Here is a 26,150-nt window from a genome sequence, read left to right as displayed (position 1 = left end):
TTCCAGCGTTTTCATCCTCAGTACGTTCCCAAATCTGTGCTGGCAAATATTAAACCAACAACAAAAAAGACACAAAGTGGAGTTCGGGTGGATTCTTTTCTATTTTTCGAAGCATTATTTTCCCAAGAAAAAGCTTTTTTTGTCATTATATTTAAAAAAAAAGACAAAAAAAATGTGTATTGAACTAGTAAATATACAGAAAACGTTATTTTTTATTTCCACTTGAAGAGTTACATTTCGTATCAAAAACCCAAGTTTACAAAGAACGGTTTTTATGTTGCGACTTTCAGCCGAAGAGTTGCCTTGAGGGCACCTTTCACGCTAATTGCTTGTAGGTTAATTAATAGCTCCGCGTCAGTATTGAAACTTAATCCTGTAAGTCCCAACGACCCCTCGTCCCGCATGTGTTTTGTATTTTAGCGCCTCGTACACGGCAACTAATACGCCAAGGAATCGCCAGCCATTAGGTGCGTGTACCCTTTGTATAAACCACAACCGGTAACGAACTATCCAATTAGTTTAGTATTTGCTAATTTTACTACACTTTTTGTTATGTATATGTAGGGCGGTCGTAGGGATTATAAATTCAAGTCAAGCCGAAAAAAACAAACATATATTTTATGATAAAAGGGCCTTTAACTTAAGACGGCCAAAGCACTGATATTATATATTTGCTGTAAAGAGAATTATAAGAGTTTTATTTTTCTGATATTAAAAGTTACTTAATAAAGACTCGTTTCCATTAACTGGAATGTTTCGCTCTCGTGGTTGTCGCAATTCCTCTCCATACTGTGGAAATAACCTCATTTTGCTATTAATTACTTACTTTCCAAGCTGCCATTGATTATTCTAGAGAGTCCTATTAAGTACTAAAGGGGGGGAATCAATATATATAATATATAGGTAATAATAGCTGCTCTTTTTGTTGCGTTTTGGGCTCTTTCACCTGCAAGTTCATCATCAATCGTGCAACCTCAATTATTTTGGACTCATGTAAAACAGCTACGGGCTTAAAAACCACCCATTGAATTTATTCTTCCATGTGCTGGGTGAGTAAATCCACCTGGAATTGTAACTTTGCCTCGTGGCAACGCAACTTTGTTGAATTCAGATTAAATATTAAGCTTGAGTTTTATTTTAACTCCATCAGGGGCTTTTCCCAAGCAAAGAAATGGTTTAAATTTAAGCAAAAAAATGGATAAATTGCCTTCTTTAGAACCAAAAATCCCTTCTCGACGCGTAGGGAAGAGTCTTGTGTCTATAGACCTGGAAAAGAAGGATGATAGGACCACCGAAGCATCATTTTGGGGGGTGGAAGTAAAATTTAAAGGGAATAAAGGAGCTGGGGGTGAAGAAAACAAACGGGTTTTGGCTTAATGATGGTGTTTGGTGACTCGTCTCTGCCACTGCAATGTTGGGTGTCCTTGGTCACATCCCTTGATGATATTTATGGAGCCAAAGAGCTTCACCCAACACCTCAAATATCCAACGCTGCCCCTCAATTGTGGCTGTGGAGAATGAGACGGTGATTAAATGGCTTCAAAACTCCCCCCAAGAATCAAATCAAGCAGCCAAAGAGCTGAATCTTGACCTTTTTTAATCAAAAACATACTCTGGTACAGAATTTCAGGAAAGTTAACTACAGTATATTATCCACAAACTAGGGCTAATGAAAAAACAGACGGGGTTGGGGGGGAAAGCTACAAAGGAACTACTGGGAATTCTGTTGACCGCTTCTCAAAAGGCAATGGCTGAAAGAATAGCTTCACGCAAAAAATAACCCCTCACGCGGCGGGTTTTTGGGGCACGGGGACCGAATCGCTCCCGAATATCAGCCGAAAAAGCCGTGGGAAAAGGGAGCGGAGAGCGAAAGCGGGAAGGGATTGGGGTGAAAGGCTTAAATGGTGTGAATTTAGGGGGGATTTGTTACTCACAAGGCACAACAGCAGCGCCAAGAAACCTCCGGAGGTTTTGTCCGACGTCGTTTCGCCTCCCGATTGGTCTCGCTAATGAATTTTTCGAGGTGGAAACACCGAGATCAACAGGAGTGGGTGGAGCTCATTGATTTAACGTGGAAATCTCTTCATCTCTCAAAACCAGCGTTCATAACAATACCCGATATGCATCTTGTTTTATAAGGATGTTCAAGTAGGGAATGAAACGATGTCTTAAATAAAGTCCAAATCCCACTTTGAAGATGCATCTTTGGTTAACGAAGCAACTGCACAACGCGGTTAAAAGATCTAAACTTCGTCAAGGTTTAAGACGTCTCGGTTGCGACCATCAAGACATAAAAACCATTTGAAAAAGCCAATTCCCGTCAGAATTATTTTCATGGAAAACCACCAAAATTGAGGCAGTTTTCCTCATCGAATGAAGGATTCGTCAACCAAATTTTCTCCTCCGTCTCTAGAGCGTCAACTTGAAACGTTCAAGGTTAAAGCCGCCTAAACCTTCCGGCGCTAATCCCGGCAAAGTCCTCGAGCAAAGAGATTTGTGATTGCGTAATTATTTCATCGCAATAATTAAAACAGTTGAATTCACCCCGTTTTGAGATGTTGACGCGATTCTGGGGATGGTTGAGCTGCAGCTTTAGGATCTTATATATTTCAATGCAAGACTTCGAAAGGTTTCACGTGCCGTTGCTGAAGGGTTTTCCAATCCATTATGGCTTCTTGGTTCTGAAAGACCCCGTTGCCGTTATTTCCTCCTCCTATTCCGAACGTAGCGAGATAAGCCCCTCGCAAAGTGAAATAGGGAGTAAAGCTCACGGATAACTCCTCAAATGAAGTTTGGTGTGATAAATCCATCACTCGGAGGGTTAAGACGCTTCCTAAAAGCCGAGACGCATCGGAGCCAGCAGGAAAAGTACGGGAGGTACCAAATACCGTTTTCCGTCGGCGTTTTCTTGCCGTGGGCTCAGTCCAGCTCTGCAAAGCTTAAGCCGGCGTCTCCGTTTAAGCTCCAGCTCCTGTTGTCTTTTTATAGGTTGAAAGCGAGACCCTCCGGACGTGGTTTTAGTGGGTGAATCGGAACGATCGGAGTTTAAGCCGCCGCCAATTCCAGCCGCTGTTGGCTCTTGCCAAGGGAAAGAATCCGCCGGCTTCAAGGTGCGGAATGACAGGAGAGAAGCGAATGGAATTTATAATAAAATCAGGGTTTTCATCATTTTATTTCGACTATTAACTAGAGAGAAGCATACATATTGGATCTGTCATACAGTCAATACATTTGCGGGGTGGGTTGGTTTTGCTTTCCTACGGTCAATTGTCTATACAAAGTCATTGCCAATTGATACGGTCGTCGATGGCACAGGGCGGAAAATAAACCACGAGGTATAAAAACAAGTTTGCCATCTTGCCCTGAGTGGAAATGGTGAACAGATACAAAAAGTGGATCTTAATCTCGATGGATTTAGCCATGATTATGGTTTATGTGAATAAAAAGTCAGCCTGTTTATTTTTGCTTTAAAATACCTGCGACGTTTTCACTCGAATAAAATCAGCGAAGTCAGCAGGAGTTATGAAAATACGTTCAAGCCGTTGGGCACGCGATCTATGAATTTCAGTGGTGATTTTGCAGACTGGGGGGTTCCCGTTCTCTTTAAATCGAGCGCCAGCACTGAAAAGCATCCGTTTCCTTTAGTGTTTTAAAACGCTTACGTCTATATAAATAAAAATCTACGCTAGCTTTTTCTCTTTTTAAAAACTAGTGAAGGAAAAGCCACATTTTCCTCAAGATTTTGAAGCAACGTCTATCTCACCCCTCATTTTTTTTTGGCAGCTTCTACCTTTTCATCCGGCAAACAAATCATAGCAAGGTAGGCAACGAAGTCTTCCGTTAAGTCTTGTTCCCTAAAAAGAACGTCCCGAATCAGGTGGGATTTTCAAGTTGCTAAACGTTCCGAACTATGAGAAGGAATTTTTCAGATATAAATATATATATAATATATATTCTGCGTACAAAAGGCTCCTGTGAGGCTTTATCGCCGAGATGCCATAATAGAGAAGGGAAGTTTCCAAGGGAACAACCCCGATAAAGTCCCTCTAAGGCGTTTTACCTTTCACTTCAAGCCCTGAGCCACGTCTTATGACAATTCAATTCCCCGAACAACCGGCAAACAAAAAACCATCCAAATTCTGCATGTTCAGTTTCTTTCTGCTAAGAGCAAGGCGGCAAACACATTTTTAAAACCTGTTTTCGATTTGGTTGGGTTTTGGTTTTTGTTTTAAGAAGGTTAAGCAGAACAGAAGTAAAATATATCTTCGGGTTATAAACAGAATGGTATTTTACAATCCGCCGTCCTCAGGACGTCCCGCGGCGCGAGGGAGCTCAGTCTAAAGGCTGCGGGTCGGCGATGGGCATGGTGTGCAGCACCTCGTCCAGGAGCTGCAGCGCGCGGTGCAAGTGGATTTCGATCCAGCACGGCGTCTCTTTGATGCTTTGCCTCGGGTAATCGGGGCCCCAACCTTTGACGAAGCTCATCCTGAGGATGCACAAGCGGCGCAGGTCGTCGACGCCGATCCCGGCGGCGGCCGACAAACCTAAAGGGGAAAGGGAGCGAGTCAGCTCCTTTTAGCACCGTTGCCGGTCGCTCGGCTTTTGGAGGTTTAATATGGAAGAGCAGCTGGATGGCTGCGTAGCGGAAACAATATTAATCGAAATAAGCCAAGAGAAACATTCTATACAAATTATTAATTGCTTGAAATGGTTAAAAACCAAATACGCTGATTTATATTAAGCGATTTTTTATGATGAGCGTGATACAAATACATGGGAAAGTCTCTTCAAACAGAAGTGAAAATATATAATAATGATGGTTTTTTTGAATTCTATATTTAATGATATATAATAAAGGTTGACATAAGGGTCAACCTTCTGTATCTTATATATATATATATAAATATATAGATATAGTGGTTATTTTGAGTGTGATACAAATACATGGGAAAGTCTCTTCAAACAGAACTGAAAATATATAATAATGATGGTTTTTTGAATTCTGTATTTAATGATATATAATAAAGGTTGACATAAGGGTCAACCTTCTGTATCTTATATATATAGATAGATAGATAGATAGATAGATAGATATATAGATATATAGATATATAGATATATAGATATATAGATATATAGATATATAAATATATAGATATATAGATATATATAGTGGTTATTTTGAGTGTACTATCAGCAAGTTGACACCAAGCTGGGAGGAGCTGGGATTCTGTGTGATAATTTAAAAGCTCTCAAATTTAGCAACTAAGAAAGAATTAAATAGAATAATTAAAAAACATAAAACATCCTCACACTCCCCTCTTCAAGAATCTGAATATTAATTTTCCCTAAATCTCATCAAGAACTTTGTCGCTCGGTTGTTTCGAGTCATGTTATTATGAGCTTAGACTGTAATTTTTCAAGCTTGGCTCTACGCAGTTTGGTGTCGTGTATAAATGTGGATGTGGGGGTGTTGTTAGGAGGAAAAGGTGTTTAATTTTGCTTTCGGGTAAGGAAAAAGGAGCTCAAGTTGTTGTACTCACTAATGGCCGGGGCTATTCCACCTACTGATCCGGGGCCGGGGATGTTTCCGGCGACGGCGGCGGCTTGAGCGGCGGCGGCGGCTTGAGCGGTGGCCGCCTGCTGCTGCATCTGACGGTGGCATTGGCGTAAATCAAACACCTTTGTGAAAAAGAAATAGCAAACTATAGAGATTTCCCGCAATCAGGGACGTACCAAGCCAATTTTTCCCTGTCTAGTTTAAATTCTATCAAAAATCATCTAGTAAAGCTGATGCTTAAACACTTTTCGCTGTTACTGATGCCAGAACTTGGTTGAGCTGAGCGCCCCGTGTGGAATAACCACACGATCGAGGTCTGAAAGATGCCGCAGGTTGGTAAAATCCCCACTTTTTACTTAAAACAGGCATCTAAATCAAAATGGAAGCCAATAAGTCCTGCTTAACTTCGTCAGGCTTTGTTGTTCTGTACTGAAACGCATTAAGCTATTTCAAATAGATACTGATAGGCCTGAAGGCTTCAAGTTGGTGGTATTTTCTATTTTCGGGCTCTAATATAGTCGGGAACTCTGTTCTCATACTAAAAATCTCATACACAAACGCTGGGGTGAATAAAGAATCCGGTATCTATATGATACTTTCAGTTTAGAGTCACGTTTAAGGCTTAAATTAAAGTCAACTGATGTGTCAGATTGAAAGGTTTTGATTGTTTGAAAGGATAATCAAAGCGATTTATTTCAGTGGCTCATAGCATAACATTGAGTATTGTTTTTACGAGCTTTTTGAAGCAAATAGATGCTTTTCCCTCCCAAATTTTCATCTAGACCATCCAAACCCACCTTGATATAGGCGCTCGGGTATATCTTGTGAACGGCGTCCCCGGGCGCGCGTCCGGCTTCTCTGTCCAGGTAATAACTCTGCACGAAAACCGCGTGGTCGCTGAGGCATCTCACCCACACGTCGCCTTCTCCTTTGCACTCCAGCTGCACCCCTTTCCCTATGTGCAACCTGCAAAGAAACCCTGATTTAACGCACTTATGGATATATACTATACATATGAACTTTGCTAAAGAAATGCCATGCGATTCTCCGTCTCTCGGTTGTTGGCGATGGTTGGATTTGCGCTCTGTTCAAGCAAAGACTTGAAACTGGAGTTATTATGGGAGGTATTTAGTTATACAAAAGCTTTAATTTAAAAAAGCATCTGTAATAAGATGTAAAGATCTATAGGAAACATAGAATGCGACCGCGCTCGCTGACAAAACCATCTCAAATTCATTGTTTTCTTGCCAAGTGTAAAACCCTGCAAGTATTTTAGTGCAGAAAGGCACTCAAGTCTATATATTGAACCACGTAACGCTGAAATGTGTGGTTTTTTGGATCACGTTACAGTAATTGAGCATTCTGAGCATCGTGAGGAGACATTGCTGAGATGGGGTATCATTTTATTCCTTCTCCTTTCAAAGGAGGAAGAGAGGGAAGGAAGGGGGAAGGAGAAGAGGAAGGAAGGAAGGGGGAGAAGGAGTGGAAGGAAGGGGGAGAAGGAGGAAGGAGAAGGAGAAGAGAAGGAGAAGGAGGAGGAAGGAGAAAGAGGAGGAAGGAGAAAGAGGAGGAAGGAGAAAGAGGAGGAAGGAGAAAGAGGAGGAAGGAGAAAGAGGAGGAAGGAGAAAGAGGAGGAAGGAGAAAGAGGAGGAAGGAGAAAGAGGAGGAGCAGGAGGAAGGAGAAGAGAAGGAGAAGAGAAGGAGAAGGAGGAGGAAGGAGAAGAGAAGGAGAAGGAGGAGGAAGGAGAAGAGAAGGAGGAGGAGGAGGAAGGAGAAGAGAAGGAGGAGGAGGAGGAAGGAGAAGAGAAGGGGGAGGAGGAGGAAGGAGAAGAGAAGGGGGAGGAGGAGGAAGGAGAAGAGAAGGAGGAGGAGGAAGGAGAAGAGAAGGAGGAGGAGGAAGGAGAAGAGAAGGAGGAGGAGGAAGGAGAAGAGAAGGAGGAGGAGGAAGGAGAAGAGAAGGAGGAGGAGGAAGGAGAAGAGAAGGAGGAGGAAGGAAGGAGAAGAGGAGGAGGAGGAAGGAAGGAGAAGAGGAGGAGGAGGAAGGAAGGAGAAGAGGAGGAGGAGGAAGGAGAAGAGAAGGAGGAGGAGGAAGGAGAAGAGAAGGAGGAGGAGGAAGGAGAAGAGGAGGAGGAAGGAAGGAGAAGAGGAGGAGGAAGGAAGGAGAAGAGGAGGAGGAGGAAGGAAGGAGAAGAGGAGGAGGAGGAAGGAAGGAGAAGAGGAGGAGGAGGAAGGAAGGAGAAGAGGAGGAGGAGGAAGGAAGGAGAAGAGGAGGAGGAGGAGGAAGGAGAAGAGAAGGAGGAGGAGGAAGGAGAAGAGAAGGAGGAGGAGGAAGGAGAAGAGAAGGAGGAGGAGGAAGGAGAAGAGAAGGAGGAGGAGGAAGGAGAAGAGAAGGAGGAGGAGGAAGGAGAAGAGAAGGAGGAGGAGGAAGGAGAAGAGAAGGAGGAGGAGGAAGGAGAAGAGAAGCAGGAGGAGGAAGGAGAAGAGAAGCAGGAGGAGGAAGGAGAAGAGAAGGAGGAGGAGGAAGGGGAAGAGAAGGAGGAGGAGGAAGGAGAAGAGAAGGAGGAGGAAGAGGAGAAGGAGGAGGAGGAGGAAGAAGAGAAGGAGGAGGAAGAGGAGAAGGAGGAGGAAGAGGAGAAGGAGGAGGAAGAGGAGAAGGAGGAGGAGGAGGAGGAAGAGGAAGAAGAGAAGGAGGAGGAGGAGGAAGAAGAGAAGGAGGAGGAGGAGGAAGAAGAGAAGGAGGAGGAGGAGGAGGAAGAAGAAGAAAAGGAGGAGAAGGAGGAGGAGGAGGAAGAAGAGAAGGAGGAGGAAGGAGAAAAAAGGAGTCACTTCAGTTTTCTGCACTTCCCCATCAAAGCTTCGCACACGAATGGAAATCCAAGGAGCTTTCCATCAACCTTTGACAAATCTATACATCACGGTTATTCTCACATCACTCCGGGTGCGGCGTGATGTATATAAGGGCACAAGCTGCTAATTTTATCCCGGAAGCAACAAAAAGCAACACGCTATCACAAAGGCTTTTATAGCGTAATTCACATTTTGGATGCATTTATCTTCGGAAAGATAAACTGCGCTGCGGGTAATTCGGTTCAATAAATACACGAGGCTTGTTTCAAAAGGGAGAAAACATGAAATATTATGGAACACGGCCGGTTTGGGGAGGTGCGCGCTACCTTGCTCGCTCGATGGCTTCTGTTCGATGCACGTTGGAGAGCTGGCCCAGGCAAAAACGGTCCCCTCCGGACGGATCCACGTATCCATCCACGGTGACGATGGGACAGCTCGACGGGACTTTAAATGTCTCCCCGACTTGCACGTCCATTTCGAAATAGGCGATTGAACACCAGTATTCTGGAGCTGAAGAATAGATACACGTAATGACAACCTGGATGAGCCACTTTGAGCTCTACCCACTAAATAAATGACCTTTGTGGTGATGGTTTTACTACTCAGTGTTTGAGCACAATTTATATAGAGTCACAGAATCAACTGGGTTGGAAAAGCCCTCAGAGATCAAGTCCAAGCCTTGGTCCAACTCCAGCCCATTGACTAGATCATGGCACTAAGCGCCATGGCCAAGCTCAGCTTAAAAACCTCCAGGGCCGGTGAGTCCAGCACCTCCCTGGGCAGCCATTCCAATGCCTGACCACTCTCTGCAAAGAATTGCTTCCTAATCTCCAGCCTAAATTTAAGTTGAAGCCCCAGCGTCGCTATTTCAAAACAGAGTTTTGAATGGCAACGATCTATCGCTAAATGGTTCCTCTCCTTTGAAATATATACTCACAAAAGAACCAGATTCAAACCAGACAGTTTCAATTCCCACAATATTCCGCGTTCACGTTGTACTCACCAGGATGATTCGATATAGGAGGCTGGAATGCAAGTTCATTGTGAACCGGCCCTTGAAAAAGAAAACATACCATTTCTTATACGTAAAGGTTTTTATATTCTGAATCAACATGGTTTTCCGCAAATGGAATAGTTACTATGGGATTGCAAAGCTTTAAAAGCAAAGCTTTAGAAAGGAAACGCCGGATTTGTTACATATAGTAACACATATATAAAATATATGTGGTAGCACTATAGCTATTTGAATTTCTCATTTCCGACCCCTAATTTCCGACCCCTAATTTCCGACCCCTAATTTCCGACCCCTAATTTCCGACCCCTAATTTCCGACCCCTAATTTCTGACCTCTCATCTCTTTATCCCTCATTTCTGATCCCTGCCCCATTTCCAATCCCTGATTTCCAATCCCTAATTTGACCCCTCATTTCCAATCCCTAATTTGACCCCTCGTTTCCAATCCCTAATTTCCGACCCCTAATTTTCGATCCCTCGTTTCTTGATCCATGGTTTCTGACCCTTGATTTCCGACCCCATTTCCAACCCCTCATCTCTTTATCCCTGATTTCCGATCCCTGACCCCGAATTTCCAACCTCTAATTTCCAACCCCTAATTTCCAACCCTTAATTTGACCCCTAATTTCCAACCCCTAATTTGACCCCAATTTCCAGTTCCTAATTTCCGACACCTAATATCTGATCCCTAATTTTTGACCCCTAGTTTCTGACCCCTAATCTCTTTATCCCTGATTTCTGATCCCTGACCCCTAATTACCAACCCCTAATTTGACCCCAATTTCTGATCCCTAATTTCCGACCCCTGATTTCTTGATCCCTGATTTCTGATCCCTGACCTCTAATTTCCGATCCCTAATTTCTGACCCTCAATTTCCGATCCCTAATTTGACCCGATTTCCAACCCCTCATCTCTTTATCCTCCATTTCTGATCCCTGACCCCAATTTCCAACCCCTAACTTCCTATCCCTGATTCCCAATCCCTAATTCGACCCCTAATTTCCAATGCCTGATTTCCGACCTCTAATTTCCAATCCCTAATCTGACCCCTGATTTCCGATTCCTAATTTCCGACCCCTAATTTCTGATCTCTAATTTCCTGCCTCTCATTTCTTCATCCCTGATTTCCCACCTCTGATCTCTTGATCCCTAATTTCCAACCCCTGATCTCTTGATCCCTAATTTCCGACCCCTGATGTCTTGATCCCTAATTGCCGACCCCTGATGTCTTGATCCCTAATTGCCGACCCCGACCTCCTGATCCCTAATTGCCGACCCCGACCTCCTGATCCCTAATTGCCGACCCCGATCTCCTGATCCCTAATTGCCGACCCCGACCTCCTGATCCCTAATTGCCGACCCCGACCTCCTGATCCCTAATTGCCGACCCCGATCTCCTGATCCCTAATTGCCGACCCCGATCTCCTGATCCCTAATTGCCGACCCCTAATTTCTTGACCCCTAATTTCTAACCTCTCATTTCTTGATCCCTAATTTATGGTCCTTAATTTCCGACCTCTGGCCTCTAATTTCTGACCCCTAATTTCCAATCACTGCTGCTGTAACGGAGAAGAGTCCGCCAACCGCTTCTACTTAACTCTCCGAACACACTTCACATCAAAACGCTGGTTCTGTATTGAAATAAATGAGTTTGAGGGTACAGAACGACCCAAAACAAGCCCTGAGTGTTGAATAAACACGCAAATGGGTGCTACTCACAGTAATGTCCAGGGTGCATGGGTGGGTGATGCTGCAGATGGCCGTTCTGATGGTGAGGTATGGTCGGCGTATACGCTGCCGTCCGACTTCCAGTCCAAGTCGTAGTACTGTCTGAAAAGTAAAAAGAGCGCTCGGTTTGTTTTGAAGGATTTACTCCCCATCTCGTTTCTAATCCTCTATTTCTCCTGCACGTTCGGGAGCTGGTTTTAGAGAGCTAAGAAGACGCATGTATGGATATATATGTATATATATATATATACTCACTGTGGTGGTAAGTGGCTGGCTGAGCCGTAAAGCCATTCTGCTGAGCTCCCGGCTGTAAGAGTCCATCACTATGGCTACCTGTCAATATACCTGGTAAAGAAACAAACTACCTATTCATGAACGTTCCAAAATGGGCGATTAAGAAGAGCTCAGTGCTACCAGGTAGGAAAATAAACCCAACTAAGGGTGCTGCAATATATAGTCACCCTGAATAGTTTAAGAGAAGGACGCAGGGAACTCTGTCACTTCACATCTCGTTTCTCAGTTGGAAAAACATCACAGGTTTTATTAAATATGAACCCAAACAGGCCAACAATTTGCTTATTATGTTGGGTTTTCCCTCCCCAAAAATACATATTTCAAAAATCATCTAAGCTTTGAAGTAAAACTACAAATATTTCAGGACAGGTTGTAAGAATTTGATTCGAAAAGGCTTCAGCTCAGCCATTAACACTCAGTAGTTTCACTCAAACTGGTCTGAATTTAGAACTTTAAATGGAAAACCTGAACTAAAACCTAAAATTAAGTTGTTTGTTTCATGTCTTGGCTCCAAAAATTATAGCAAGGATGAGAAAAAGTTATTAAGTGTTGCGCAAAGACAATGTGATTAAACTGCCTTGTCCTTTTATTCCCCATTGGAGACCAATACAGACGTTGTACCTCAGTTTTAGCGAAAATTAAAGAAGACACCACCATAATTCGAATTTGATAACATCAAATCCATTCTATTCATACATTTTTAATATTAAAGTGATTATGTGAAACCTCTCCAAACTTCATGGTTTCCCTGTTTCCTATGTGTAAATGTTTGGAGTGAAGCGGGAGGTTTGACGTCGCACTTGTAGCAAATACCCCTAGAAAAGGCTATTTTCAACGCAGCATCCCTATGGACTCATTAAAATATTAATTAGGGCTGTCGCTTTGGTAGGACAGTCTCTCAATACTTATAGTTGTAATAAAAGAACACAATTCTTCACTCCTACAGCAATTATTCAAACCATAGCCACGATGTCAACGATGATGAGATGGCATCGTATCAACGCGGCAACACTGCGGCGCCAACGCGAGTGACGCTTGGGTAAAAACCACCCGTTATGTTGGAGATTTGGCGGTTTTGGGTGGATTCTTTGGTAAAATAGGTGTGAATCTTACTTGTCGAAGCCACGGGAATGTTGGGGAAGTTGGTGGTGCTGGTGGTGCTGGCCTCGGTGGGCGCCAGCATGGCCGGGGTGCTGTACGGCTCCGTGGACGCCCGGTTGCTGGGCGGGTGCTGGATGGTTTGGACCGAATGGCCTTCGGCCGAGGACAACGACGGCTGCCCCTCGTAGTCGTGAACGTATTCGTCTTTCACCAACATGCTCGACGGAGCTGCGAAGGAGCAAACGGGTCAACACGCAAAGCAAATCTATACTTTGTTTTCCATATAAACGTCGCTAAATTCCGAATAAACACTCAGGCAATATATATATTCTATTGAGCATATTCAAGTAAAACTCTCATGCTACATTAGAGCTCGCGCTCGTTTTTAAAGCAGCCTTAAATATGTTAAAATCTGACGGCAATTTTCGGCTTCCTGCTGTGAAAACAGCAGCACGACAGGGAAATACTTATTATGTATTTAACCACTGGCTCGTAAGCTTTAATTCTATACAAAAGGATCATTTTTCAGAAGACGCGGGTACCAAAATGAGCAAAGATGAGCAGGGAAGTTAAAGCTTTGTTGAGTTGTCTGGGGTTTTATGTCATTTTTGCTTGAATATTTCTAATCAAAACACCGGGTTACCCAAATTTCCTCCTCTATGAACGTCAATTGCAATGAAAACACGACACACAAGGGGGGCTGAAGCTTCAATTTAAATTATATATCAATATTTGCTTCTCTTACGCTGCTGAGCTGGTTTTCCAAAAGACAAATTCAATTCCATTTGCTCTCTATTCCCCTTCCCAAGGAAATATCCAGGAATAAAATCCGTGCGTACTGAGAGTTTAACATGATTTGTGCCCATCAAAATGCAACAGTAAATAGAATTACTCACCAGAACTCTGTAGTGTCAGCCCTGAGAGATCTTGAAAAAGAAGAAAAAGAGGGTGTGGATGGTTATATACATGGAGATCTTTAACAAATTTGAACATTAAGTTTATAAGCATTTATAAATGAGGCTCTACATATTATACCCCCCTCCATCACTACACAAGTCCCAACGCTAAATTACTCCTAGGATACACATTCACGGTAAGAAATGTGCGCAAAGCCAACAAAAAGGCTCCAACAAAAGCCACAAACTGTTGTTTCCAATCTGGAATAAAGGTAAAAATATCATTTCATTCAGACAAACAAGAGCACATTTATAATTAGTTTATAATTTAGTTTATTCCCACTTGAAATGGAGAGGCTACTTACCGATGCCAGGCGATACTACACGCTCGTAATGGTAAGGGTTTACACAGACACTGTCACATTTTAAGTCAAAAGCGTACTGACAATATTTAACATGCTTGAGTTCATTTTTATGAAGATCGGGCCACCTCCAAAGACGAGCGTAAATCACATGGGGGAATCCCTTGCGACCGGCCACCTAAAAAGTCAAGACACAAAAGTCGATTGGGAAATATTTCCCTTTCTTTGGGAGAGGACAAACATCAACATCATCTCTCATGAGGACATAACAAGGTGGATGGATGATGGCAGAGCAGTGGACGTGGTCTGGATGAGCGGGGAGTGAGGTGGAGTGTGAAATGGCTGAAGGGAAGAAGCCAGAGAGTCGTGGTCAATGGGGCAGAGTCCAGACCTGGACAGGCTGGAGAGTTGGGCGGGAAAATGGAATGAAATAGAACAAGGGCAAGTGTAGAGTCTTGAATCTGGGCAGGAATAGCCCCAGGTTCAGTGTCAGTTGGGGAATGAGCTGTTGGAGAGCAGTGAAAAGGGACCTGGGGGTCCTGGGGACAGCAGGGTGACCATGAGCCAGCACTGGGCCCTTGTGGCCAGGAAGCCAATGGTACCTGGGGTGGGTTAGAAGGGGGTGGTCAGTAGGTCCGAGAGGTTCTCCTGCCCCTCTGCTCTGCCCTGGGGAGACCACACCTGGAATCTTGTGTCCAGTTGTGGCCCCTCAGTTCCAGCAGGACAGGGAACTGCTGGAGAGAGTCCAGCGCAGCCACCAAGATGCTGAAGGGAGTGGAGCATCTCCCGTGTGAGGAAAGGCTGAGGGAGCTGGGGCTCTGGAGCTGGACAAGAGGACACTGAGGGGGGACTCAGTCATGGGGATCAATATGGAAAGGGGCAGTGTCAGGAGGATGGAGCCAGGCTCTGCTGGTGACAACCAGTGATAGGACAAGGGGCAATGGGTACAAACTGGAACACAGGAGGTTCCACTTAAATATGAGAAGAAACTTGTTCGTGGTGAGGGTGGCAGAGCCTGGAACAGGCTGCCCAGGGGGGATGTGGAGTCTCCTTCTGTGCAGACATTCCAACCCGCCTGGACACCTTCCTGTGTAACCTCATCTGGGTGTTCCTGCTCCATGGGGGTATTGCACTGGATGAGCTTTCCAGGTCCCTTCCAATCCCTGACATTCCGAGATTCTCTCCACCATCAAAATAGGAAAAATTAAAAATAAAGCTGGTGGACAGCTACTCTTCCTCAACCCTCAACCCTCCAACATCTGATTTTTCGCTTGTACTAACCTGAAGCCTCCCGTCCAGCGTTCTCTGGATCGTCACGCACTTGCTGGGATGAGCTCCGTTCGTGGTTATGGCCGTAATCAAAGAATCCAACTCATCTTTTTTCTCCTTCAGCTTCTTCACTAAACTCTCGATGGCGCGTTTGGCGAACGTTTCGCTCTCGCCACCTTGGCGATGGCACATCAAGCTGTGAACGATGCTCAGACAAGCGTCATTACTTGTTGGCGTGTTAGTAATAGACATATTGTCCATTTGTCACAGCTTTTTTTTGTTTGATTTTCCTTTCAGATCAACCGTCGGGTTTGGGGGCTGTTCTGATTTTCAAGCCGATGAACGAGAGATGATCCAAGTGAAGGGTTAGATGGGAAAACCTAAGAGGAAAAAATAGCTACATTAGAATTTCTTTAGTAATAAATCACATTTTTCTGTGGCTTTTGGCTTATTTTTCAAGCTACGTTCAGGATATTAAAAAGCACATGAAGACATACCCAAGTCAGTAAAAGTCTCAAACAGAACTGCCTTAATTACACTAAATTTAAGCTAAGGAGTAAGTCTGTCCTAAAGTATTTGGCCTTTAAGCTCCACTTGGGAAGAACCTGCAGTGGTTTCTGGTCATGAGTTTATTCTTCTTGAATATCCTTAGGAACAAATTAGAAGAGCTTGATTGATTCTGAATGAGCTACTTAATTACTACACTTTGCATTTTCTGAATAAGTTTAAAATAGAAGCCTTGGCATTCTCAGCAATGTACATCAAATATATAAAGGAAAACACTAACCTAAAAGTTCGACTAAGATCATTTTACTTAGTTATTTAAGTCTCTCTTTTTGCGCTTCAACTCATTAAACCTCTTTGAAAAGCCAAGCTTAACCTGTCACTCATTCTCTATGGCAACGTGCATAGATCCACCAGCTAAACCAGATTATATATCCTTTCCCTTAAATATAAACGAGCATCCCAGATAGATGGGCACAAGTCATCATAAATAATAATAATAATAAAGCTATTAGCCAAAAGAGCTTGAAATAAAGAGATGAATGATAAATTTCCTCGCTGACTTTGAGCGGAGGAAGACGGAGCCAATAAATCCTTCTTGAAGCGGGACGATCTTCCGAAATGTCGACTCACCCGGCGCTCCACAGGAGCTTCTGACCGCTCAGCACTTTCCAAAGCCGGGCCGCTTGTTTTTAGGGTTTTGAATATCGAAGCGCGTGGCCGTTCGGGAGCTTTACAAGTCCCCTCTAGAGAAATCCTCTATTTAATCGCTCAATTTTAATCCCCCAAAAAGCGAGTAGGTCAGTAGTTACCACCCTGGTGTGTATCAAGAGATGACATGATGTGTTTCTTCTATGGATAATTTGCAGACAAGTTTTTAAGTTGCTCCCAATTGATTTTCTCACAAAATCGCTCCGCTGATCACACATTCAAGAGGTGCCTTCACACCTTCTTACTCTGTTGCTTTCATGTATGCGAATAAAAGCAAAACACAACCTTAACGCGACGTATTTTTACGGCTTCCGGCGCCAGATGTTCCGCAAAACAACCGTCTGCTTGCGTGATTTAATGTCTATTTGATGTATCAAACCATACATTCGTTCCTTAGCGCGTCCCACACTTGGATATACAGTGGGATACATAGAGACAAGTATATTGAGCAAAAATAGCCCTCTCGGCAGGAATTTCATGGAAACAGCAACAAGTGAGAGTGTTTTGGGGGGAAAAGAGGCAAAAAAGCGACTGAGAACATGCAACAAGCAGCAAGGGATAAGAGTGAAGCTCTTGGCTTTGTCTGCCAAGGAATAAGATCTTTATCTCCCTTTTGTTATAATATGGTGCAAGCAGAACCAAGAGGACAAGCTAAACTAATATTCTAACGAAGTTATAGGGAATTACCTCGTTATGGTATAGAAAGAAATGGACTGCAACTAAGAAGCATTAAGAGGTGTTAAAAAACAAGCCGACGAGTGTTCCGTGATACTTTAAGTACTGTAACAAGACTAAGATCCTCTGAAAAGGAGAGAAATCTGAAAGACAAGATCACCAAGTAATTAAAACCACCTTTAACGACATGTAGTGAACATGTCACTATCTCCAAGAACTGCTAAGTAACCAGGAGCTGAAATTCTCCTTCCGAGACCAATGCAGACTTGAACAAATAGCACGTACGACCCACTTCCCTCACCGAAGGGTGACGGATCTTTTTAGCCGGCGCGATGAAATTCCAACCGCGGAGCAGCTGTCCGAAACCAAAAACGCGACGCTGGTGCCACACGCTTCGTTTTCACGGCTGCCAGAAATTACCTGAACAATAGAAATAGATTGTGGAAGGTCTGGAAGGTCTCTCGCAAGGCCTGAGAGTTGCTGAGGTGAGTTTGAAAGACTTCAGCAAAAAGTAGAGACACATGCGCCGTCTGAAGGTACAAACAAGAGGTTTAGGAAGAGAAAAGATGGGGTTTAGATTAGAAAAAGACACGTGGAGTTGATTTCCGTGCTTACACAAAGGTATTATTACAGAAACTCAACCAAAAAAGGTGTCGCAGCCATTTAGCGAAGCGAATTTGGGGAAAACGATCAACCCCGAATGAGCAAATGAAATAAAACGCTTACACGGATAAACCATGGATGGAGCTGGAAATGAGCGACTAACCCAAAGGAATATGATCGGAGGAATCCGACAGCTCGGGCAAGACGGTTAATCCAGCGCGACGCTGCTATGATACCCTACCCTGTTCATTTCCAGTGGGGTTGAAGCCAATCGCAGCTGCGGAGGGCTCAAATTCACCGAGAAACTCGGTCTAAAAATGTGACAGCCCAAATGCCACCCGCTAATTGCTTTAAGAAACGGGCAAAAGGCCAAAAGCCCCTCCACGTCATTTTCTGAGCTTGGATTTGATTCCTTAAATTGCTACGGCCAACTAGATGTTTTTTAAACGAGACACGACTTGAGACGCTCGGAGATTTCGCGAGCCAAATTATGTGTGAAGTATTAATAGTGGTTTTGATGGTGGAGATGAGCTCAGAAAAGAGGTTCCAGCTCAGAAAAGAGGTTCCAGACGCGGTGCTGAAGGTCCAGAGATGCTGGTGGGACGTTGATACGGGGTAGACGGGAGACACGGACGCATCCGAAGCGAAGGAACAACCAAGATGGATTTGCCGCCGCGTGCGCAAGAGGCCTGAAATAAACAGTTGTGAGGGGAATCCAAGCAGTTTGTGAAGTTAAAATCAAATTAAAACCAAAGATGTTACACGTGCGGAGTAACAGATGACACATTTGGGGCTCGGGAAGCCTTTAAACAACAGGGTAGAGAAAGATCTGCCTTTTATTTTTGTGCAAGCTGATCAGAAAACAGTTCAGTGTCACCTTAAAGCATTTCAAACGATCACCAATGGATGAGTAGATCCCTTCCGACTGAACTGTTCCGTTCTAAATGATACAATCACAGATTTTTAGCGGCAAAAACTCTCTATGATGAACATAAATACATAAAGCTGAGAACTTTTAGTCCTCATACGTATAAGGGCTGGTGTTATAAATGCAGAGATGCTAAAGGCGATAACGCACGGAAAATAAGCGTGTCTAACGGCATTCGCCAGGTACGATATGTTTTTATCTACGCTATGAATCTTAAGATAACTTGGCCATTATCCGTTGTAAAATAATGCAGAAGGGTCTTAGCGAGTCAGCAGAATTGCAGGCAGAACATCCTTTGCGATGAGCCATGACTTAAGTATTAAGTATTACTAGGGTCTTGGGGGAAAAGGAAAAGAAAAGCTCATATGGTCTGAGCTTTCGAGTGAAATATGAAGGTAATTTGGGGAAAAATATAACTAAGAAAACATAAGAATGGGTTACTAGAGGTTGCTCCTGATGCTCTGGGAGTAACAGCCACCCCAGTCATAGAGCCGCAACATTTTGAGCCCGGGCGGTAACGCGATGTCAACGAACTGGCTAATTAGAAGAGCATACAAATTGACGTTTTGCTAGAACATTTCCCACGAATAAAAGACAAGAAAGGCTCTTGCATAAGCTGCTGCCTCCAAAATTAGACAAACACGAAGCTGCCGCTAAAGCAGCGTATATATATTTGATAGCTTTTAACCACCAAAACATTACTCCGGAGTTTGGCTGTTTAATAATGCAGTGGTAGAAGTTTTATGATAAACATGCTAAAGAAAAAGAATCCATAAACCAATAAAACAAAAAGCAGCTCGAGATTTGATAAAGAGATGAATAAGTGATTAAACTGCAGCTACTTTCCAGCACATTAGACTATTAGCTACTTGCCCAAAGGGTGAACGGGAACCAAAATGTTTGTAGACATAAGAACAAGCAACATTAAAGAGCGGGAGAACTGCAAAGATACCACAGTTCTGTACACTAAGATCTAACATTCCCCAGAACACTATTTTTGTGCGCGTATCTGAATCATCACTCTCAATTCTGCTCATCTCGCTGTCAGGCGCTAGAAAAATTGAAGACACATGACAGCGTAAAAAGAAGCGGAGACGAGTTTTAAGACAACTCCGAGTGGCAACTCTTGCGTCTTGGCATAAATCTGCGGTGAAAAAAAGCACGAGCAGCCATTTCTTTGGGGAAGAAAGCGATGTGGCTGCTCATCTGCATCTTTACTCCTTGAGGTTTCCACCTGTGCGCTTCAACGGCTTTCAAAAAGCACTATTTTGGGGGAAGTTTAGGGCTCAAAAAGCTCCTCTTTTCAATACAGGCTTCTTGTATGGTCAGAGAGGGACACAGAAAGGGCACTAAACTCCTCGAAAACCGGATTTATTTGCACAACGCACCTCCAAAAGGGTGTTGCACCCCCTCTCATCCTCGCACCGCATTAAAACCCAACAACGGTCGGGGAAAAAGCTGAAGTTTTGCCATAAAACAACAAGCAAACCCGAACTCTTCCTCGGAGGATCCTGCGAGCCCCATATTCTCAAAGAAAGGTTCTTCCAAGAAGGCAAATTTATCAAAACCTCCCAAAGAGGAAACAATTGCGGCTCGGCCAAGCAATAAAAGGAAGAGTCAAACCTCACTGGGGCAGAAGCGGTGTGATTTTTTTCCGCTCGCATGTAACGTTTCGATACCCCGGCGATAGGTGTATTCGATAACATCTGTTCTTTATTGTAATCTGCACGGGGATAACGTTCTCTGCAAAACACACAAAAATCACCTCTGGGCAAAGCAAGCGTGGAAAATTCCAGTCGCAACCAAAAGCTGAGTTTTGCACAAGGTGAACAACATAGGAAAACAAGAGTCCTAAGATTCCAAGAGGACTTGAACACCAGCACAGTGTCCTCAGCAGGACCCGCTCTCAGCATCTTTGTTCTCCGCTAAATCTGTTGCTACCTCTCAAAACTCACAACCCTATTGTGCCGGCTGCGCTCGACCGCATTATGTAAAGAGCCATCGACGTAAAGAAAAAGACATTCTAATCAGTTTGAGACACTCTTTAGGCCGCAACTCTTTGAAATGAAGTTTCTACATCAATATTAAACACACATGCTTATGCAAGAAGCAAATCAAAAGAGGTTCGCGAATGCAAAGCGAGAAGAAACTCCGGCCAAGATAACAGGAGGGCAAGAAGGACAAGTTGCCTATTATGGGGCACAAAAACAAGTTTAGTTGTATAAGTTTCGACAAGCGACATCACTGAGTAAAGTAATAACAGGACGAGAGTTGCAAATATGACAGTGGGGAATCGTTCTCGCCTGTTGACAGTGGCACACCAGCCTTAACCGAGATAATTTGAGAAGCGGTGGTAAAAAATACCACGATCTTACTCCGGCCGTGTGTGTTTGACAACACTTGGGTTTGCAGTCGTGCAATTTAGGTTCGAAATAATAACGCGTCCAACCCACAAGCGGATTAGCCCATAAATTAACCAGCCTCCCGTGGTATAAAACTGGAAGACTCAAGGATGGAACAAGTCACAAACCCCCCTCAAAAAAAAAAAACAACGTGAAATGGGGAAGGGAAGGAAAAATAGGAATGATGGAATAATCTTTAATTGTGCTCGGAAAACCAGCGCCTGTTCCCGTGAATAAAATGGCAGGTTTGGTAGAAGCAAATCAAACAAAACCCATTTCCCAGCGTGCGGGAGAGAGGGGGGAAAACTGAAGCGGGGCCAGAGCGGCTGAAGAGCCGATTTTAAATAAATAATAGTCAAAGTTTGTTTGGTTTGGGTTTTTTTTGAGGGGGGGTGTTTATTTGGGGAACCGAGAGCGGGTGTTACCTGAGCGGCCGCTCTCCGGGCGCGGCCTGTGGTGAGAAGCGGTGCCGGGGCGGGGGGGGGGGGGGGAGGATTCCCTCGCCTCAGCCGGCCCCGGTGCGGCGGAGCGGGCCAGGCCTCCGCCCCCCCGCCCTGCCCTGCCCTGCCCTCCCCTCCCCGGGGCTGCGGCGGGGCGGCGCTGGGAGGCGCGGGGAAGCGGGGGAACCGGCCGCCCTGCACCGGCCGCCGCCGCCGCCTTCCCGGGCTTGTTGTTGTTGTGGTGGCTCCGGCCGCTCGCGCTCCGCGGCCGACACGTCCGAGCGCCCCCGCGCATGCGCGACATCCGGGTATCACCCCCCCACACACACACACACCCCCCGCCCGCCACGGCGGAGCGGCTCGGCGCACCGCCTCTCGCGACGCAAGTGCGCATGCGCGCCCGCCGCGCCGCGGTTGCTGCGCAGCCGGCTGGAAGAAAGTGGAGCGGGCGGGCGCGTTACGCGGGTTTATTTTTGTGGTTGGCGTCCGGCGGCGGCGCAGGGACAGCCCGCCAAAAGGCAGCGGTCCAAAAATGCGGCTCTAACAAATGCAAACACACTCCCTATAAGTGCAAAATCCCACAAATGCAACCCCCAGAAGTGGAAAACCTCCCAAATGCAACCCCCACAAGTGGAAAGTCCTGCAAATGCAACCGCAACAAATGCACAGGGGCACTAATGCAACCCCAATGCAAACACTGGGCTGCAAATCCAGCAAAAACAAACTCCCCAATGGAATTCAGCTGAAAATGACAATATTAATTTGTTAAACTACAATGTTACATTCTGGCCACCGTTAGAAGACAAAAGAGAAGGGAAAAGGGGCATAAAATGCCGCAATCGCTGCAAAACGCACCGTGTTTTTGCTAAATACAGGGGGTGTTTGGCAGGGTGCTAACGAAGAACAACCAAGAATGATGGAAATGACAAAAAATCGTTATATATATATAGCAAAAACCTTCCTGCTCACACTATAAAGTCATTTATAGCCACTTCCACACCCTTTAAATCTCAGTGATGAAAAGCAATGTAAAATAGTGCTATATTGGGCATCTTTTCCTGAAGCGTCTTCACATTGGGATTCGCTGAGCGCGTTGCAAATTGATATTTGAGTTTGGGAACGTGATTAATTCGCTTTGACAACACGTATGAAATGGGAAAGGATCTGAATTGGGGATGGTTGGGATTATATCGTGATTATACGTCCGTGTGTTTGAAGCCGGAGCTCAAAGGAAGACGCTTCACCCACCAAAAACGCCTCCAAACTCCATTCAAGTGCTGGATCCATAACTATAACTGGATTATAAAATACATTCATTTACATCCTAAAAATGTATTTAGGATGTTTGCAATCATTCCCTATATATATATATATATATATATAGATATATATCTCACACTATTTATTAAGATTTAACTATAGCCAAGTCTGCCCTTTGCGAAGAAAACACCAATATAGCAAAATTATAGTCAGGATTTAACTTGCTCACCTCACCAGCTTGTTCTGGGCGACGCTTATATATAAATATATACGCTCATATATATGCTATAAATCATCACGGTTTGGTTTTTTGAAGCTTTGTTATCTTAAATTTAAAGCATTTGTCTTTGAAAACGCACCCAAAGGAACGACGACTTGTCAACATTTCCAAACGCTTTAGTGGGTGTACAAACTTAAGGCTTTAAATGAATTAAATTCAATTGAATTACAATATGGGTACGGACAGGAAGCCTAAATTGTGTTTATTAATGAGGAAACATCCTGTGGAATTGGAGAAATAGAACTTGACTTGACACCCCCGGTTACAAAGATTTGGTAGGGTTATAAATCATTAATTCCAGTTTAACAGTCAGATAATAACAGTCAGATAACAGTTGGAAAATTAAGGGCGTAAATTAGAAATAGATGTTATTCAAAGGCTTTTAACGGGCAGGATATATTGAATTCTTAATAAATATCTGAGGAGGTTTGTGCCGCCTTAACGCTCCGATTCTGCGGCGGCTCAGCGTCCGAATCCATCACGATTTCATTCCGAATTCCAGATGTTTGCGCGGCCTTTCTTCCTTTTTCATAGGGATTTCTATGGTCATAAGGTCCTCGGCCAATGTCACTTCTTGCCCATCCAAGCCCAGCTCGGCCTGTCTCTTCATTTCGGTGACGTCGGCGTCTCCCTCCCCTCTGGGTTTGTATCGTTGGCTGAAATGCGTCAACACCAGTTTGTTGGCCTTGCAGCGTTGGGCCCAAGCCGCCGCCATTCTGGGGGTGCTGTGACCGCGTTCGCGCGCCTTTTCCTCTTGGGTATCGTCCAACGTGGCTTCGTGTACCAGCACATCGGCTCCGTAGCAAAGCTCGGCGGCCGCATCTCCGACTGCCCCCGAACAATCCCCCAAAATGCAGATTTTCCTGCCGGGAATGGCGTTTTCCAAGACGTCCGAAGGAGAAATTGTGACTCCGTTCTCCAGAACGACCGACGTTCCGTTCTTCAGCTTCCCATAGACAGGACCTGGTTGAACTCCTGGGAAATAGAGTCTGTAAGTATTACGATCTAAATACAACCTCGATATAAACAGCGATGGATATTTCACATGAATAAAGTACCATCAGCAGGAAGGGTGTTTAAAGACAAGCTACGTTCTTCATATTAAAGTCAATACTCAAGACGCGTATTTTCCTCCAAGCCACTTTGTGCTTTTTAAACTTTAACGTCTGCACGTGGTTGGTTTTCCCTGCACGATATTAATGGGTATTTGTGATTCAGGTCGCTGCGTTGCTATGAAGTATGAAAACGCCTTTAATAGAAAAGGGAATATTGAATGTAAATGGATTATGGAGAGATACAGCAGGTTTAATTGGCTGCATTGGCGCTTTTAGGCCTTTCAAACATTCAAAAGAGGTAAAATAAAGTAGTTACCAAGGTCTTTCAGCTTCTGGACGTTGAGTTTACCGGGCCGGGGCTTCTCTTCCACCACAAAGCCAAAGGAAGGGATGCGATGGAATAAGCGAAACGCTTTCACAACCAGTTGCTCATCCTCAAGCAGTAAATAAGAGTTTTCTACTGGATCCAGGTGGAGAATTCGCCCTTGGGCACCTTGAGACGCTTCATCCAAGCAAGAGAAGTCTTTAAATTCCTCCGCGGGGCATTGATTTGGTGTCGGTACCAGCTCATGAACAGCGTAAGGAAAGAGAAGCTGGGAGTGGGAGAGCTCCAGACTCTTCTGGATGAAATACCGCAGCCCTAAGGGGCCGTAAATATCGAGCGGTGGTTTGCTTAGGTCGGGGTTAACTTGGAGACTAAGCGTGCACAGCAGGCCGGGAAGGCCAAAAATGTGGTCGCCGTGAAGGTGCGTTATGAAAATCTTGGTGATTCTGCCTGGCGATTAGAAAGAACAACAGAGGCAAATAAACGAACGCCAGAATAATTAGGATATTAGCACTTTGCGGTGAGAAGCGGGAAATAAAGGAGGGAAATGAAAATGAAATGAGGGTTGAAGAAATCAACACACAAGGTTTATATTGGCGAAACCGGTCAAGAAAAGACGTCGGAGACAAAGGTTTTAGTCGCTTTTAAGCAAAACACGCTCCATAGAACAGAATCAACCGGTGACACCCGCAAAGAAACGCCACAAAGCGTTTGCGCTTTGATACGTCCCATGGAAACGAATGAGCAACCTGAGGTGGAATTTGTGGCTAGTTTTGAATTTCGCACATGAAACGATCGTCAATAAAAGCAAATAAACATCCAGGTTCGATTTCAAAGTCCTTTCAAAAGTTTATCGTTGGTAATTCCATCTTTATAACTCAAGAGTCCAAAGGCTGCTCTGGCCGCTGCAAAAGCACAGCGAGCCAAGGCGAATCTGCTCGCTATTTTATTGCTAAAATGGAAGTTAACACGAATATCTATTGAAGACTCGCAGCGGGTACTGTCTAGAGCTTTCCCCTACGCTCCTCTCTAACAGCTCATTCCCCACCTTATGCCCAGAGCTCTTCACCAAAGGGCAATCGAGGATTTCTGCGCGGCAGGTTCGGCAACCGCACCTTCAGACGCTCAGGCGTGTTGAGCGCGTATTCAAATAACACCAGCGCAACGCGTTTCGATCCCACGAAATCGCTTCCCCGCTCCCCTCGTCGGCACAAACCTGCTCTGAGGTGGCTCCTCATGAACTGTGTTTGCGTCCCCTCCCCGCAGTCAAAGAGCCAACACTCCCCTTCCCGGCGAAGCACCAGGGCTGACGCTCCTCTTGTCGGAGACGGATACGCGGAGCCCGTGCCGAGGAACGTTATATCCATCGACATTTTAAACACGTCGGTGCGGCACCTGAAAGGGAGATTTCGAGCCCCTGAACGTACCTATTTATGGGAAAGAAACAAACCTCTTTACTTTCAGCCCTTGAATGTGACAATCAAATTCCCTTATAAAATAGAAACAAAAGCAGAGTGGGATGTGATTTTCAAGCACAATATTTACAAGCAGCAGTTTTACACCAAGGGAAGGTTGCAAACATGCAGCCCAAAGGAAGACGTGACCATAGCTCATTACCTAAAGAAACAGCCCTATCCAGCTGGAAACGCTCTGAGCTTTAAACCCACCGTTATTTCTTCCTTCTTGGTGTTATTTAAGCTTCGAATTTTCCTCTAAAAGCCGTTTCAGAACGAGCGGCGCCAAACTGCCGCCGTTTAACCGCTGTTACTGGACACCAAGGAGAAAGATTCACACCCCAAAACAACATCAGCAACAAGAGGACCCGATTTATGTTGCCTTCGCCACAGCATCCTCAAAAGCAATGGATGTTTTACTTCTTATGAGTGTTGAAGTGA

At 44.6% G+C, this 26,150-nt stretch overlaps 2 protein-coding genes across 6 annotated transcripts; both read right to left on the bottom strand.

Annotated features, from left to right (window-relative positions):
* Positions 1–1,580: 1,580 nt before the first annotated feature.
* Positions 1,581–21,599, bottom strand: SMAD4 (SMAD family member 4). Of its 5 annotated transcripts, XR_013923530.1 has the most exons (13): positions 21,321–21,599; positions 15,085–15,452; positions 13,807–13,981; positions 13,442–13,471; positions 12,558–12,773; positions 11,406–11,495; positions 11,142–11,252; positions 9,411–9,461; positions 8,734–8,917; positions 6,358–6,526; positions 5,544–5,682; positions 3,477–4,544; positions 1,581–3,103 (listed from the first exon to the last, which is right to left on the bottom strand). XR_013923530.1 is itself a non-coding variant. In XM_080362456.1 (12 exons), exons 2-12 carry the CDS (start codon positions 15,331–15,333, stop codon positions 4,333–4,335), a joined length of 1,626 nt encoding a protein of 541 aa, XP_080218582.1. In that variant the 5' UTR covers positions 15,334–15,452; positions 21,321–21,599; the 3' UTR covers positions 1,581–4,332. The 5 variants fall into 5 exon arrangements, 4 of the variants coding, with proteins under 4 accessions (XP_080218582.1, XP_080218584.1, XP_080218583.1 ...); XM_080362456.1 differs by having other exon boundaries at positions 1,581–4,544; XM_080362458.1 differs by lacking the exon at positions 21,321–21,599 and adding an exon at positions 17,264–17,330 and having other exon boundaries at positions 1,581–4,544.
* A 1,508-nt stretch (positions 21,600–23,107) lies between these two features.
* On the bottom strand, positions 23,108–25,888 carry ELAC1 (elaC ribonuclease Z 1). The gene is made up of 3 exons (XM_080363125.1): positions 25,468–25,888; positions 24,247–24,701; positions 23,108–23,850 (listed from the first exon to the last, which is right to left on the bottom strand). Exons 1-3 carry the CDS (start codon positions 25,626–25,628, stop codon positions 23,354–23,356), a joined length of 1,113 nt encoding a protein of 370 aa, XP_080219251.1. The 5' UTR covers positions 25,629–25,888; the 3' UTR covers positions 23,108–23,353.
* Positions 25,889–26,150: the final 262 nt, after the last annotated feature.

The sequence above is a fragment of the Nesoenas mayeri genome (genome assembly GCF_963082525.1).
Source record: "Nesoenas mayeri genome assembly, chromosome: Z".
NCBI classification, from domain to species: domain Eukaryota; kingdom Metazoa; phylum Chordata; class Aves; order Columbiformes; family Columbidae; genus Nesoenas; species Nesoenas mayeri.
The sequence above is the reverse complement of the archived record's forward strand: the minus strand, read 5'-3'. Positions and strand labels throughout refer to the sequence as shown.

Excerpts from the sequence above, each read along its gene's own strand:
- SMAD4 (XM_080362456.1), bottom strand. The coding sequence starts at position 15,333 with ATGGACAATATGTCTATTACTAACACGCCAACAAGTAATGACGCTTGT. Across the intron at positions 5,683-6,357 it reads ACCCGAGCGCCTATATCAAG|GTGTTTGATTTACGCCAATG; the intron begins GTGGGTTTGGAT and ends TTTTTCACAAAG. Across the intron at positions 4,545-5,543 it reads TGGAATAGCCCCGGCCATTA|GTTTGTCGGCCGCCGCCGGG; the intron begins GTGAGTACAACA and ends TTTCCCCTTTAG.
- ELAC1 (XM_080363125.1), bottom strand. The coding sequence starts at position 25,628 with ATGTCGATGGATATAACGTTCCTCGGCACGGGCTCCGCGTATCCGTCT. Across the intron at positions 24,702-25,467 it reads AGCCACCTCAGAGCAGGTTT|AATCACCAAGATTTTCATAA; the intron begins GTGCCGACGAGG and ends ATCGCCAGGCAG. Across the intron at positions 23,851-24,246 it reads CCAGAAGCTGAAAGACCTTG|GAGTTCAACCAGGTCCTGTC; the intron begins GTAACTACTTTA and ends TCTATTTCCCAG.